The sequence below is a fragment of the Nesoenas mayeri genome, assembly GCF_963082525.1.
Source record: "Nesoenas mayeri genome assembly, chromosome: 2".
In the NCBI taxonomy this organism is placed as follows: Eukaryota; Metazoa; Chordata; class Aves; order Columbiformes; family Columbidae; genus Nesoenas; species Nesoenas mayeri.
The window spans coordinates 149,841,383-149,858,603 of record NC_137543.1 but is presented as its reverse complement, the minus strand read 5'-3'; the positions used below and the strand labels follow the sequence as shown (position 1 = coordinate 149,858,603).

The 17,221-nt window shown below is 38.7% G+C and overlaps 1 protein-coding gene across 11 annotated transcripts in view; it reads right to left on the bottom strand.

Annotated features, from left to right (window-relative positions):
- Positions 1-5,665: 5,665 nt before the first annotated feature.
- CREM (cAMP responsive element modulator) overlaps positions 5,666-17,221 on the bottom strand; it is a 35,228-nt gene continuing 23,672 nt past the window's right edge. For 6 of the 11 annotated variants that reach the window (XM_080338496.1, XM_080338498.1, XM_080338502.1 and 3 more), the window contains 3 exons: positions 16,752-16,940; positions 8,718-8,874; positions 6,467-7,011 (listed from right to left, as the gene is read on the bottom strand). In XM_080338496.1, the coding sequence (XP_080194622.1) occupies positions 6,867-7,011; positions 8,718-8,874; positions 16,752-16,940 (491 nt within the window). In that variant the 3' untranslated portion in view covers positions 6,467-6,866. Of the gene's footprint in view, positions 7,866-8,717; positions 8,875-11,681; positions 12,013-12,788; positions 12,882-16,751; positions 16,941-17,221 lie in introns of those variants that run through there. The other 5 variants (XM_080338497.1, XM_080338495.1, XM_080338494.1 and 2 more) reach the window with 5 other exon arrangements.

Genomic DNA, 17,221 nt, shown 5'->3' with positions numbered 1-17,221 from the left:
TTCAAATGCTTTGTTCACTTTATCCTGATTTTTTTCCCATTTCACTCCAGCCATATTTCACATTAGGCCCATTCCTAGCAGACACACTTCAGAACAGCCAATTAAATCAGGCCTCAAATAGGAGAAAACAAAGAACTTCTGCTTTGAAGATCTCAACAGATTTTGGTTGCTCACTTGCGTGAGGAAGGATGCAGTTCCAGCCCCACGCCCAGATCTTTGAACTAACTGACAGCTCCACTGATAAAGAGGCAGGTGTGTCTGGATTTAAGCATTTTCTTGTTTGTATGGCAGCTGACAAAGTTCCGGAAGATTTTGGTTCATACAACCAGGGTCTTTGACAATCTAGTTCTTCAAAACTGATTTCATCAAGCACAACACCTCAGTATGCATTAAACTTAAAAATGCATTCGCAGTTCTCTCACTTCTGCAAGAATTAATGAAAGCTAAAAACATGATAAATATCTTGCTGACATTAAAATAAATCAATAAAATCTTTAAGAGAGCTACTTGAGAAGAAGCAGAATCTAAGGCCAAGACTTGTCTTGCTAAACAACTCAGTTTTTACCTGGGATGAGCACAATCACATTTGGAGGAAAGAAAGAAATTAAAAGAAAGAGAGAGACACCATGAAAAGTCTCATTCAAGGCCATTTGGAAATCAGTTTTTTGAAACCACAGAAGAAAAACAATGACTTGGCTAGCTAACAAGACTCGTACATTGTGACATTTCTATAGTTATAATTCCATTCACAAGATGTATTAATCACACCCGATTCCACTGATATGGCTATTAAAGGAGAGGAAAAACCTCAGCAGTTACCATAACAGAGACACTTCCTGCACTGCTTTTTCCATGCAAGTCATACAGAATACAATTAAGATTTGTTTTCGTTTGTCTATACACAGCATTCAACTCTCACATTGCCCTCTTTGACACTCGTGCATATACAAGTTGCTGCTTCATAACAAGCAAGTTGCAATAAGGAAGCTCTGTCCCACAAGTAGGAAAAAACAGAAACCTGACAAAACAGACTAGAAAAGCTTCATTAGAGACAGAAGAAGAATAAACTACCTGCCATTGCCAGTCTGCATGAGATACTATCAAATTGCCCTAAAAACTAACTCATTCCCTTTGGTTTTTAGATTAAGCAAATACTAGAACTAATACACCTTTTTCTGGAATAACGAAATAATTGTTATCCCTCATCCAGAAGAGCCTCACGGTGCCTTAAAAAAAATTCCCAACCAAATTAAACCCACTTCTCGTAAGTCCATGTGTCATACAGGAATGCTGAGAACCAAAATGCAGCTACTTCCATCAGCTGCTTAATAGCTCAGCATTCAATATGTTCTTGTCATGTACACGGACAAAACACCAAATGAATTAAACAGAAAAAAACTTTGAGCAAAATGAGTCAATCTAAACGAGTAGCTGGGCAGACCACTTTGCTTTCTGTGAAGTGATACTTCATTCAGAAAAAAAAACCAATTACACTTGATTTAGCTATTACACTGATGTCTGCAGGATAAAGATTTGGGGGTTGTCCTATGCAGGGACGTGAGTTGGGCTCAATGGTCCTAGTGAGTCCTTTCCAACTCAGGACATCCATGATTCTGCGATAACAGTACAGATCAGCAATGATGCTTGTTAAGAACAGAAGGAAAACCCTGGAGAAGCAAGTGGGAGGCAACAGCTTGCACTCCTTACGACTGTATCAGCGCAGGCAGAAAAACTACAATTATTCCTGCAAACAGAAAAATCTGTGGGAACTAACAATAAAAAAAAAATCACCAAAAAAATCCCCAAAGAAACCAAACCCACACTTACAAAATATATTTATTTTAATCCCTTTTTTTCTCCAGTCACAAGAGCTGAGGCTGTTTCAGACAGTCAAGAGGCAGCTCTGCCTGGATAGCCTAGAGATTTCTCTTTATACCTCTGCTCCCCATTGCAGTTGGCTGGGGAAGATCAGAGCTCTGACTCAAAGCTGTACCTTCACAGGAAGCTGACACTTACATTCCTCATCGCCCACAACCCTTGGAGGCTGAAGACGTTTTTCAAGAGACCATTTCCCCTGAGCTGCATCAAACTCTATTTGAAAAATACCCATCCACGCAGCCTTGTGTACACCCTCCTGTAAAGGCACATCCTCCATTTCTCTGTCTCAAAGAAATTTGCAAACAGTTGTGTGATTTCAGGGAGAAGAGTTTCATACCATAGGGATGTAATTTTCTTACAGAAAGAAAATCACAATCATTTCAGGCTTTTTTTCTGGTACTGAAAAACCCCAAATTCCTGGCTCTGAGAAATCAAAGCTTGGGCAGTGCTCAAATTATCTTGTAATAAATAAACTCAGATTCATTTAAAGCTTCTGTACTAATAACAAGATTGTGTTGAAAAGGCCTTGCTCCTGCACCACACCAAGCGCTCTGCTTCACAAATCTGAATCAGAATCAGATTCCTGTGGAAATCTTATTGGTATCCAAAGCTCAGAGTTATGTTTTTATTAGAGAAGTAGGTACTTCCCAGCCTTGTCAAAGAAGTGACACAGTCATCGAGTAAGATAATTAAGACTGAACACCTCCTCAGTTGCTATTTGTACTTTCTTAGCAACCTCAGCATCAAATTGTGAGAAAGGGCATTAAAACCAAAAATACGTACGTGTTAGAAGACAGAAGGTGGATTTGGTCTCGCAGTCAAGGAGTTCTTTGGAAAGAGCACTGAACTCAAAGCCGGGTTCATCTGAGAACTGAAGTGGTAAAATGAAGACAGAGGCCAAGCCCTCCCTGGTTCTCACAGGAACCACAATAACCACTGGTATCATGTTTCCTTAGGTCTGTGACTGACAGTCACAACACAGACCTTTCACAAAAACCAACAGTTTGCATGCTTGCACTGTACCATTTTAGATGATAATACTTTTAGGGAAAGGGATGGATCTATCATTTACACAAAGAACAAGATGTGAAGAAACTCAAAGGGTCAGCTTTTCCGACCATTGTCCCTGAACAAAATACTTTGAGCTCAGTGTCTGATCCACTTGGTAAATCTCTGCAAGCAGACTGTTCTGTCTTTGGATGAACCAAAAGTGGTCACAAAGTGAGGAGAAAGACAAAGTGCAGAAAGCAGCTTGCTCTCTCCCATGAACATGTATCCTCAGGAAAAAGATCAGTAACTGATTTCGATAAAAGCACTAAGATTTACCCTAAGAAGTTCAACACAATCATTATAAATGGACCTTTTCTTGGCCTGGTATCTGGAATGTGGGTGCCATTATACAAGCACAGACGGTGTCACCTGGACTGTGGGCAGCACAGCTCCTAAAATGTGTTTCACCTCCCAAAAGCTTTGGCAGTTATGAATTCCGACCCCACTCAAATTTCAGTTTTCCTCCATGAAAGTTAAGAAGTAACAATGAATAGTTCCAGCCATTTTCACTTTTTCTGCACCAGCAAGTACAGGACTTACCTGCACAAACACAAGCTTGATGGACAGCAAATGAAAAGGAAAATTGTCTTTGCATTCATAGCACATGTGAATCTGCTCTGGACTCCAGGGCTGACATACATTCAGAAACACGACACTGACATAGAATAAAATGAGTCCCCAAAGTGATCTAAACCGTGAGAGGGCTGTCTTGAGACTTTAAAAAGAAAACCATAAACTGAAGGAAGACTTAATATGATTTACCTTTATAATCTGAGCTAATTTGTATATCCCATCATATATCCTATCTATCATTTTAATCCTCTGATATGCCACTTGAACAGAGACCCAGGCTCCATCAGTCCCATCTCACATAACTATTTTGCTATTATTTCTCTGACAAAGCCCAGTGGTACACTGAGTTTTCCTTCAAGTCTTCGTTTAATCTCGGGAAGTCTCTCACGAAGTTTTCAGTGTACATCTCTAAGATCAATTCAGAACTGGATTTATTGTTTTTAAGTAGTAATTTTTGCAGCAGCAATTCGACAACAGATTCTTGGCATTTGTGCAGACCTGCCTCTGCTCATTTTCGAGTAAGTTATTTCTTTCACCACAAGAGGCATCTTGGTTCTAATTTACCAACCATACATCTTAAACGTTCTTATTCACCAACAAACTCACTCATTCTCACTTTAAAATACAGAAATGTGTTGCTAATTCTGTCAAAGTTAATGCTGTACCAAACTGAATTACTGAGAACGAAAGGATAATATGTCAACTTGTCTTTTTTCCTAGTCTTAGTGTAAATGAACCAGGTTTTGTGCAGTTTACTTTCCTGAAGCACAATACTTTTGCCTGGTGCAGATAAATAGATGAAATGGAGTTTTCCAGAATGATCAAACATATGCTAAGAGCATTTGAGTTTAGCTCACATTATTACCAAAGCATCCTCCCCACCCCCCAAGGACTTATTTAAATAAAGAAGAAACATTAATCAAATGTTTGAAAAATATTAGCAAAGAAAAGACTGTAGACTACATGGATGTGGAAGAAACAAGGATTCCTTATTTCAATTTTCTAACTACAGTTACTAGCAGATACTATTGGGAAGATAAAGAGAAGTTTTTACTGGAGAAACATCCTCCATGTGCCCAAGTTTCTTTCCACTTAAGCTTCCAAATCCCTTGAGAGTCAGGAGCAATGCCTGGAACAGAATTACCTGGAACAGAAAACAGATTCTCATGATGGAGCCACAACAAAAAAATTGCTGGACACTTTTGTTGCAGTCTAGAGGCTGCAGACGGCACTCATCCTGTCCAACAATTTTAACAGAACTTTTGACCTGTGCTGACTTTAGCACTTAAGATACATTTTCACAGTGGAACAGACGTTTCAAAGTTTATTTTTGTTCCAGACCTGAAGCAGAGCCCATGGGTCCGAAAGGCAGCCTGTTTCCTTTTTAAATCAACTGATGTGGCTGCAGGAAGCAAGAGATAATACCTCTTCTTACAAATGGTCTCACTTGGGTACCTAGTGGGATTTTCAAAAGATTTCGGAAAGTTATCCTGTGTATTTCAAGTAATTTGGGAAAGTTAAGACAAGCACATATATATTAAGAAAAGCCCACACACATCCCCCACTCTAATAGTGTCACAGTAAAGAGTGGGTTAAATGTGAATTCAGTTTAAATTAAGTGAAGCAGTCTCAGGGACTTCAGTAATGGTGTGATCCCAACCCTCCCACCCTCCACGCACAAACACTTCCCCCTGTAAAGCCAGTTAAGTAGGAACTAAAGCCTTTCTTCCTACCACATCAGTAAGGCAATGGTGCTGCTAGTTCCAGCAAAGCTCTCGAATGCTCTTGCTCATAGACGGTACTGGCCAACAACGAATTAGGTCATTCCTGAATTAAAGAAATACCCAGAAGCAATTTTGCATAAGCACTATTTTCTTTCAAAGCACAATGGGAAGTTGGCGTGTACTGCATTTACCAGATCTATCATCTAGTTTAAGCATGGGTTTCTTTTTAAAAGTCTTCAGCTCTCACCTATAGGCTACTCCGGAACCCTGTGAATCAGCAGACAGTTACTGTTTATTGGAAAGCTTCCTTCTTTAAGTCATATTTGCCTCCTCTCAGTACTTTGCAGAAAATGTGAAAAGAACTACACCATCAGCGTTTGCTATGGGCAACTGTCTACAACTGTCCAGAATCTAGAACATGAAATAGTCAGGATGCAAAATGAATTTTGATGCATAGATCTCAAGTAAATCAAATATCCTACAGACTACAGAAAACTTCAGTAAATAGCAGTGAACAGACAGCTGCTTTCAGGTATTTACAATGTACTTAGCATCATGTCATGCATTTAGGTATGCTTTTTTCCTTTGTCCTCCTCCAGATACTCAGGGCTTTAAATCATCACAAATAAACAGATGTTTAAAGGAAATCAGACACTACACAGGTTAAACAACATGGTTCTATTAAAAACTATCTTTAACCATGGCACTCAGTGACAGCAATACAATACTTTTTTTTCCACAAAGCAACTAATATAAAAATATGCCATAAAATCATCTGTAGACTAGTATGCTAGTACATACATGTAATCATAACATTCTTTTATAAACTCTTTCCTGAGATAGCTTGGGTTGTTTGATTTTCTTGTATTACTGGATGCATTATCTTTATGATTCATCTAAAACAATTGTAAAATATTTTGTATGTGCAGGACACTCAGTAACATGTAAAAAGTTGTATGTAAATATATGGCAAAGAAACAGCTTTTAGAAATTATGCGCTTTTTTACTTTGTTACATTTTTTAACATTTGGCTCCTTGGGAGATGGAAGGGAGGAGCATGAAAAACCTGAAATTAGAGCTATGAATTGACAAAAAGCAGGAAAGCATTTCAGGAATGTTAGAAGTTGGAATATAATACAAATGACACAAAGAGAAAGCCATAATTCATGTTGGCTATGTATTGCCTTATAAAGCAACTGGACATATTTCAGTCAGTTCACAGTATAATAAATATTTTTTACTAATCTGCTTTGGAAGAGCAAATGTCTTTTAGGGTTTCAAGCTCTTCTATAAGTTTCTTGTTCTGAACTTCTAGCACTGCAACACGACTCTCCAGACATTTTATGTATTCTTTCTTCCGACGTCGACATTCTTTAGCAGCTTCCCTGCAAAAAGCAGAAGTAAAAAGTGCAAACAAAAAAGCCATTTGCATGCCATTACAAAGCTCAGCAGAGTATGGAGACTATGACAGAATTCCAAGTTTCGGAATATCTCCCAAATCAGTCTGAAAACACTAAGCAAAACTGGGTTCCACAAGGGCCTCAAGTGTCTCTTTCTCAAGTTCATATGGCAATCTGTAGAATTGCTTCCTCTCATGCCTTGATTAAAGTTCATAATAAACAAGGTCCGAATGAAAGACAGTTATTCTGCTTTATGACAATAAAGATCTTTGAGGGCCTTGAGTTCCTCAATGAGAGTCTTGTTTTGGTTTTCAAGAACAGCCACACGATTTTCAAGACATTTGACATATTCTTTCTTCTTTCTGCGACATTCTCTGGCAGCTTCCCTGGAACCAATACAAGGCAAATGACTACAGGAACAGCCACAACACGGCAAAGACTGGATAAATGAAGTTACCTGCAATCCCTGCAGTTCCACAATAACAACAGCAACCAACAACAACAACCGCTGGATTGCACAAACAGAAACAGCAGATAACAGCCATAAGCAATAACATCGTTAAAATACAATTCAAAACAACCAGAACTTGAAACAAATTCAGCATCAACAAATACAAAGATGGAATTCAAACACAGAGGAACTGAGAAAAACAGTGAGTAAATGATAACGTATTGACTTGAGCTGTACTAAACATTAAGACTGAAAGCAGCATTTCTTCTTCCAGTCACATTCCACTTTGTGTGCTCATCAGAAGTATTATCTTCCGCAATCAAAATCTTAAAATCAAACCCAAAGAATTTACTTTCAAGAAACACAAGCATAACACTACTCACTTCACATAAAAAGCTAGATACCAAGCTTACAACCTGCTGTAATTTTTTTTCACCTTAATGTAACAATCAGCAGTAAAATTTAAGTCCAAACAAATACAATTTATTAGCATTTTAGAACTGTCCACCTGGGCACATTCAGCCACATGCATCTGGGCTCCTTTTGTTGCTGGCAAAGGGCAGTCTGGAGCCATTCTCACAGTTCTGCTCGGCATTCTGTTATATTGAAGCTACACACGTTGGGTAGTATTTCCAGAAGCATGTGACTGAACAAGAATTCAATTCCAGAAGAAATTTTAGAAGTACTGGGAGTCCACTCCTTTAACATCTTGGAACATAAGTTGTCAAATTGTGAGAGTGTAGCTTTCCAGCAAGTTACATGAGAGACAGCATAGATGCTACTTTAAAGCTGAAGAGAGAGGAAACAAAAGGAGGCACAACAATGCAGTGATTCTTGTGAGTAATTTAAAACAAAGCACAGGCATGAGAGCAAAGCAATACCATTAATTCAATCATAAGGCAAGTGGCTGTTTAATGTATTAGAGATCTGCATAGCGTACTGTTTCTTCCATTAATCTAACTGCCATTGATAGTGGTGTCTACTCACTTAAAAGGAGCTCTCTAAGAATAGCAAGAAGAATGCACAGAGAAAGACTGGCGTTTACAGCATACAGTCAAGTCCATGCCAACTAATTAAAACATATACAGGCACCTCACACAATATTTCTCACAAAATGACAGGAGCAGTGCACAATAACTTATCTCAGTAGCCAAGCATTTAGGAAAGTCTATAATTATCATTCCATCCCAGAATAAGTCCTCTTCACAGCATCATTAATTGACAGCTGCTAATGAGATCCTCAGATATTTTCCTAGCCAATTCTTTGCTGGGATGTTTCAAGATGAACAAACCCATACTGGGCATTTTACTGTCAGTAGCAGGGGGAACAATAATTCAACAATAAGTATACATGAAGATTACACAAAAATTTTCAGAAAAGGACAACACTGATTTCTGAACGACCATAATATTTTAGAACTAAAAATCCATGGTGATAGGGTCAGCTGTATCTTTCCAGAGTTAGCAGACAATACTCAATGCTATAAGGATGTGGGATGACTGACAATTTCTTGCCTTCCCTTTGTCAACCACAGGCACTGCTCATGACTTTAAGAAGAAAACTTCATTAGTTTTGGTGGGGTTTTTTTTACCACTGATCATTTACCACTGATCATTTTATCACTGATCATATAGTCTTACCTATTTTTCATAAGTCTCAGCTCTCTCTTGCGTGTTGCTTCTTCTGCCAGTTGCTGAGGGCTGTGCAGAGCCCCTGGTGTGGCTGCCATTACCACTCCCTGAGGTAAGGTAGTAGTGGGAGTTCGAATCTGGTAAGCTGGCATGTCTCCAGTGGCAGCTGTATAAAAGAAGAACATTTTAGACTTTATGGCAACAAAGACCTACACAGGAGTCTCTCTGGAAATAACAGATTTCTGTTGATGAGATATCCAGGATCCCTGCTACAGAAATATATTCCACAGGCCTGTAATGTCATAACTGTATTTGTTATCCTACTAGTGTTTATTTCCATGCTGTAAAATAAGTTATCTAAATGGCTCTAGCATGTGGCCCCACGAGCCAGCCAGCCTGAAGCCTGTGAAAGCTTCCACAAGGCTCTTTCCAGACAACATAGGAAAAGCTGTTTGAGAAACCCTGTCAGAGCATCCACGCTTATTTCCTGTTTGCGCAATCCCATGAAATCCTGCTGTTGCAGCCACTGAGGTTTCAGGAGTCAACTTTCCCCTCCCTCCCTGTGACAGCAACAGTACTGGCCTTACTGCCTCTGCTCCCTTTCCAGCAGCAGTTCGGCAACCCTTGCAAAACCAGTGAGGGCTGCTGTTGCCAAAATGAAAAGGGACAGCCAAACTCTCGTGGTGCACAGGAGCGTGTTCCTTGGGCAAGAGGAGCGCGAACGGGACGCAGCAGCACCGACTGGCAAGAGGAGGCCGTGGCAGTTGCACAGGAAGGGCTGTAGCTACCCAGTAAATCCCGGTGCAAAAGTTCAGACTCAGCCTCTGAACCTACAATTTTGAGCTCTCCCCAGGCTAAAAGGCAGATCTGAAATCTGATGTGTTATTTGGAACCAACATCTTTTGGATAGTCTTACCTCATATTTCTGTATTTCTGAAGTGATTTGTTCTTACATTATGTACGCTGACTTCATAATGCTGTGAAAGTCCTAAGTACTTGTGTCTCATTCAACGTATGAAAAAAAATTTTTGAATGTATCCCTCTTCAAGTTATGAGCAAGTATTTACCTATTCTTTCCCATAAATCTTTTACATTATTAAAGAACAAAGGTTTAAATTTTGTCATTAAAGCAATGGAACATAAAAGATGAAATTTCAGTGGCTGCTAAGTTATACTTAATTCATATTTTAATTCTCTAAAGCAATATTCAAATAATGGAAAAACAACTTGGAAAAGTAAAATGTAGACAAAAACACTTTGGGGAGGCTGACAGAGCAGTAAAGAGACACCAGTCAACTGCAGAGGTAAAAAAAAAACCAACCCAAAACTTAATAAAAAATTACTGTTATTCTTATTAAGCTCATGCTTCACTAATTAAACACAAAAAATAGGAAGAAGCTGTGTTTAGACTACAATTCCACAGCCATGTCCTGAAATCATTATCAGCTTAAACACTGTGCACCTCCCCCAGTCTGAGTCCTGGGGGTAAAAGTGTTTGTGGAATTACAAGATGAACCAGACCAGTGAACTGACCTGGGTTACCATAATCCCTGTGGATGGGGAGGGAGAGAGAAATCAGCCCAGGACAGCCCTGAGAGTACTAACAGCAGCTGCCATGGACACGGGGCTTGGTCTTCTTGTCTATCTACAGGAGAAACACTTAACCCTTTCTTTAAATTCTTCAAATCTCTTAGCAATCCCAACTATGTCACTGGGACAATACTTACTATTTGTAAAAATGAAACTTTAGAAACTCTTCAGTCTCACCTTTATGCAGGCCACATTATATATATTTTATAGACTGTTGTCAGAGCTATTTTTTTCTGTCTCTCATCACTAGGTAAAAAAGAGATGTTATCTTAGTCTGCATTAGCTACAATGAATGAGAAATCCAAGTGAACCATTTTGTAGATCAAGTCATGGGGAAAGAACCACAACTGAGGTCACCTCAGCCTGACCAGACCAACTACTTTGATGTCTTTGATTTACAGTCAGATGTCAGCTAACAGCACTCACTGCCGCTGTTGTTCAGAGAACTCAGTACAATAATGGACCTACAACCTGGTTTAACAGAACTGAGTCGCTATCTCAGCTGGGATCAGCAAACACTGGGATAAGTAACACCGTGGTGCATGAATGGGTTGACCAGGGTCCAGTAGTGTCTGTCCCTGCCAAACAGTTGGCTCACTTATAAACCAACCAGCGTGGTGACAGAGATAACTAACCATTTTGGTGGTGTAGACCTTGTAAACCCAGACATCACAGTTAAAAATAAAAAAAAGCATAGCACTGACAAAGTATCTTTTAGATGTGCGGTAATATGTGCATTACAATAGATTCTTGCAAATCAATTATTTCAATGTCTGCAATTAAAAAAAAAAAATCTCAAAAAGTGACAATAAACTACTGTTTTCCTCTGAAAAAGACATTGGGAAAGATGAAACAGGCTGAGGGGGTGGGGAGAGAAAGGTCTGGAAAAAATACTTGTGGAAAAAATACTCTTGAAAAAAATAGTAGTTTAACTCTAGCAATGTATCTGCATATTACAGAGAAGGGTACCTTCCATTTCAGCATCCGAGACTAAATTCCAACGCACCTTGATCCAGATGATTGACAAACCTCTGTGGCCATTTCTAATGAAACTCCATGGAGGTTTAAAGTCATTCCTAACATATCAGACTAAGGACTGAGACTGTCAAAGCAGCAACAAACTTGGAGATGGTTTATTTCCCTAACACACTGCCCCAGTCATCTTTTTTGTTTGGTTGGTTGTTTTCCTCCTTAAACCTGCAAGGGAGTAACTGAAAGCCTGAAGCTTTGAGTTGAGGCTTATAAAAAGGAAATTATTAACAGCAAGACAAACAAACAAAAAAATCAAATCACATTTGGAAGAGTACAACTAACCTTGTAAACTAATCTCTGAGCAATTTAAAACCAAACCAAAACAAACAGCACACCAAAAATATCAACCACCTTGTATCAGCAGGTTCTTGGAAAAAGTAACTTGCCGAACACTAGAGAGCATCCCTGCACTTGTGCTCTTTCAGTGGTTATCCAGGAGAAAAAAAAAGCCCGGTGCACGCTGTGCATTAGTGCAGCTATTCTCCTCTTCTCTGAGTCATAACGATGGGACTACAATATCAAAGGGTTTTGAACTTCCCCACTGAACTCGCTAAACAAGGCATGAATCATTATTCCTTTGAGAATCTAAAAAAAAAAGGGACCAAACCACGGGCTTGGGGAAGATGCTTATCTTTGGATTAATGAAGCCGTGAGCAGCTCCATGAGCACGTAGGCGCCGGTTGCGAAGGGGTTAACGCTGCAGACCTGCCGGAGGCAACTGACGGAGCAGAAAGGAACTGACTAAATGGCAGCATGACTTGGGCTGACGTCAATGTGTGTCTTGTTTGGAGTTTAACTTTTCCAGTTCCTACTGCAACCGATTCCAGGAAATGCAGTGACGTCAGCCCTTTGAACTCAATTAGCGGAGGAACAGAGCAGCAGAACGGCGGAGGAGAAAACAAGCAGGCGGCACCGTGCTTACAATTGCTGCTCTCACACTTGGTTGCGTTCAGTATCTTCTTTAAGAACGAAAGCGCAGGGTTTCTTTACGCTGCTGAAACAATGCACACCTTTCTCTTACAGCTACGCTCAAGTCTGTTTTGGCTATCAAATCTGAAGTGTTTCTTTCTTGCCAAACAAAAAAAGGAATGTCATTTTTACAAAATAGAAAACGATTATAAACATAGTAATACCTATCACCACCTCCACAAGAAAAAAGGATTTAAAAGAGTGGTGGATTTTTTCAGAAAAATCCTGCACTACTAGTAAAGATTAGTTATCTGAATCAATCTGTATAAGAACTCATGCACTAACAGTGATTCTTTTTCCCCCCCAAAATGAAACTGTTAAAATTGCCCTGAAATCCTACATTGACTAGATATAAACAAAAGCTATTTATACCAGTTTAGAAAGATGAAAGAGTTACAGCAACAGTTTCGAAAGAAAACGTCACAAATACCAACTAAGCACTACTTAGACACTCAAAAATACTATGTAAAAGACTAGCAAAATTTGTACCTGTTTCATCCCCTGTCACAGCCATGATCAGCCCCCGCACACCCGACTCTCCTGTTCCTCCAGCAGAGCTCAGCGTGAACTGTTCCAAACCAGCAAGCATGTGCAGGATTACAAGCAAGAGCACTGACATCACAGTGACCTCACTTGCTTACCACTGTCATCAATATGCTCTGTCACCGGAGCGGCTCACTGAAATTGCAGCCCTCTTCCAGTAAAGCTTTTTTTGTTTCTTTCTCTTCCATGTTTCTATAAGCCCAGCTTTGTTCTTTTTCCCTGAATTATTCATAAAGCTGCAGAAAGCCCTCACCACAAAGCTGGCTGTAAAGCAAGACCTGAAAATTCACAGCACTGACTGACAGGAATTAAAACATGGCTCTAGAATTCATGAAGGAACCAGAATGATAAAAGCCATGATTGGATAGAAAACAGAGACATTTTAAAAAGACGTGGAATTGTTTTGATTGGAACAATTCCACTAAAAGGCAGAGAACTCTGCCCGACAGACACGTGAGACAGGAAAGCTTAATAAGTTATAGCAAATATGTAAATGAAAGGCTAAAGCTCCTTGCAGTGGGGGGAAACCCACAATCCACTCATTTAATTTCTGTTAAAAGCTTCCAAAAAGGTTGAAGAAAGCTCTAAAGTCAGTCAACCTAAAGCTAGTGATTTCTGATGCTGTAATAAGCAGAACAGTAACTCTGGATCAAGGCTGCCTCTCCTCGGTTCCCTTGTTTTCCAAAATAAAACCAAGAGAACTGGTTGACTTAGTTTTTAAAAAAAGAACAAATTAAAAAAAAAAATCTCAGCTCTAACAGAGTTATTCCTTATTTACATGAATTTAAACAAAATTAGTTTTAGACCAGTCTGGGCACTGGTCTGTATGTAGGGCATAGCAAAACTGTAAGGCGTTTGTCTGTAATAAACAAATTGGGACTGGTAATTCGTCAGCTGTGAAACTATGCCAAGGACAGCAATAATGGAAGCACCAGCACAAAAAAGGAGCGCCCTGTGATTACAGGACCACTTGAGGATCATATGAACAGAAGATCAGAACTGAAGCATGCAAGAAATTCAAGCCACAGATCTCAAATATCACTGACCATATAATGAAAACACACACAGTTCACAACAAAATTATTTTTGAAACAACTTTTTTACACTCATTTGCACTAATAATTAAACACTTTCTTTTGCTTCAGCCAGGAAAAAAAAGTCCTTAGCTTATATTTGAAAACTATCAGGACATCAGAACTGAACCTTATTTTGCCTGTGAATATAAACTTGTAGCAAATGAAGTATCACTCAGTTGGATCAACACCTTTGGCATTTTTATATTAATCCTTTTTCCCCATCACAGGTTGTCAGAAAATATCAAGCACAGGGTTTATGTAATGCCATCCATTTTTACATGAGATACATCAACAAATACTTTAGAAAAAATATAAATATATATGTTATCTTGCAAGATTCTAAAACGGATCTTTTCTGCCCTAGGACTGATATTTGTTACACTTTTTTTTTCCTTTCTTTTACTTCCATTATTATTACAAATAACATTTATATGGTGTATACCCAAAACCATTCTAAAAATATACGTAAGTGTAAAGATTACTAAGCAGAATGTTGCTTTCCTATTACAATCTGTGCTATCACAATATCAGGTGAACGAGCAATTACAAAGTGTAAACGACAAATACTCATAAACTATGTTCCTACAGACTTTCTACCATAGGCAAGATGACCTGTGATGATAATCCAACTGATTTCATTGACTCAGTCCATCCTGAATAACTCAGTTTTGTTGATGACATACAATTATTACCATAAGACACCTCCATTACCATAAACTTCCTCAGGTGCCTTCATACTTCTTTAATTAAACATTTTTTTAAAGATTTTCCACTATCGATAGCATGTATAGTGAGTTGGAACCTTTTATATTTTCTTTATCTCTGAGTTCATGCTCACTTACTATTCCCTTTGTGTACGTTATGTAGCACTTTTCTTCTGTGTCAACAGCCATGAGCATCACTAAAGCTTTTGGACTTTGGGCCAAAGGAACAGAGAATTCCAGGAAGTCAACTTCTCTGAGCATGGACAGAGAACAAGTCAATCCAGTTGAAATTATCTAGAAGCTTCCAGAAACAGGATAGAGCAGGTGTTCAATAACTGTCTCTGAATCCATTTTGAAAGTTCGCACCACAGGCAAGACACTTAAGGAGATACATGATCAAGTCATGGAGACCATCACCGAAGTGAATAGGGAGGTGAGAGCACAGCCCTGTCAGAGGACAACCCTGGAACAAAGGGTTTGGAAAGCAAGGCCAGTCCAATGAAATTCCCAAAGACTGAAATGCTGCCAGATACAATCCCTAAGTTTTGTGCTTCTTTACAGATTAGGGAGGTTTTAGGAAACAACAAAGAAGCTACTATCTCCGCACCACCCACCCCCAAAACTCTAAAGAATCAAAGCACAACATACAAACCACTACAGTCAACCTGGAGAGATGGGTAAGTCATCTAATTTAAGGGATGTGTACACATGTGTATAGAAAACATATTAGACTCAGAAAACACACACTATCAGAGTGGGAGATTTGTTTGGGGGACAGTGAAATTTGGGTCTCATGGCTTTGCTAAGAATGTGTTCATAATAATAATTAGGGAAGTTACAACAGTATTCTCTGCATTATTAAAACTAATACTGGCATAGGGTTTTTCATTCTAGTCTAATAGTTTCCTTTAAAGGCTTCTGAAAAGTGTTGGAAAGTACAATGTATTTCAGCAAAGAATTAACCAGAGGCAATAGAAGAATTCAAATTTGGTATCATCATTCAGCATTGTCTCAACAAGTTCAGATATCTGCAAGCTATTGGCTTTATTTACATTCTGGGCTTCCTTTACAGCAAAGGGAGAGAAACAGACACTTAAAGACCAAACTTATTTCACATATCCATATTAGTGCAAAAAAAAGCACCTCAACCTGACTTCACCAATTATCTCAGGTATCTGTGTCTACATTTACTCAGTGACTTTTATCCACTCCACAAATACATACTTAAAGTCTTTCTAGCCCTTCACATGGTTTATTTCAGATAGCAGTTTTGGCTTTAGAAAGCATTCGGATAGCCCTTCCTCCCTACTTCTCTGTACTGATTTTTTTTAAAAAAAAGCAATAGGGAAAAGTGAAAATAAATTCCCTGTATCCTCCATCACAGCCATCAATTTAGTGCCTCCATGCAGAAATCTCTTCCCCATTTTCAAAGGTTTTCCTCAGAATAACCCAAATTCCATCTCTACTTGCCCTGGTATCAGTAAGAATCCAAGAGACTTTTGGTTCATAAACTCCCTCAGCATTTCCAAAAGGCTGGGAACAGTGGATGGAAAAAAAATACTGCATAAACTACAGCAAGGTTCAGTAATTCACTATTCACAGTTCAGTTCACATGTGTGCATTTTATAGGACCCACAAAGTGTTCTTCTGTGAGAAAACGTGCTCCAGTAAAGGATCTCCTTTCCAGTAACTACAAGAGTTGCAAGGAAGTTTTGCCCTGAACATATCCAAAGAACTTCAGAACTTGTGTTTTATTAAGATTGATTAACTATTGGGAAAAAAAAATAATTGTTTTGTATATTAAAAGAGATGCAGTCGCAGCATCTAATTTCAATCTGTAACAGCACATTTACTGCAATTAAACATATCTCTCAAAGTCTAGATAAGAGAATTCAAAGCAGAAAGTGATTTTATACTGTTATTTCTTCCTCACAGTTTTTTTTTAAATTGAAAGGAGGAGCTGCTTTACTGAACAGAGACACTGAGTTTCCTCCCAAGACTGTTTTCCATCTTGCTATGCATGAATATTCTATTTAGTAGTGCAATAATGTCAACACAAAATAAAAAGCCTTTTAAGAAAAATTGGTTTATATGAAAAAAATAAAAAGCAATAGACTAATAAAACATACCTTGGACAACAACTGGGCTTCCAGGAACAAAAAATTGTTGTGTGCCATCAGGGGACTGTCCTGCATATTGCACAATGGTAGCACCTGGCTGAGGAGCTCCCGAATTTGTCATTGTTAATGTCTGTAGTCCATGGACACCATCAGAGGCTGGATTAGAAATCTGGATTGCACCACCTTGGGTTATAGTAACTAAACATAAAAAGAAAAAAGAAAAGTTAGGCAATAGAGACGTAACACATTTCCCTTTTTAAAATAAACATTGTCTGTAGGACTACTGGTCTTCTCCTTGCTTAAAGATCAATGAAACTTAAATAACGTTAATCCTGATTTCCACAAATATAAAGCCTGTTGTGTAGTAAATGCCACATTTATAGTGGATAAAAACCAGTGTTCCACACATTTTATCTCTGTGCTTCCAGAAATATTAATTCTCCTAAATAGTTTTAATACAAGAAAGAATGAAAAAATAG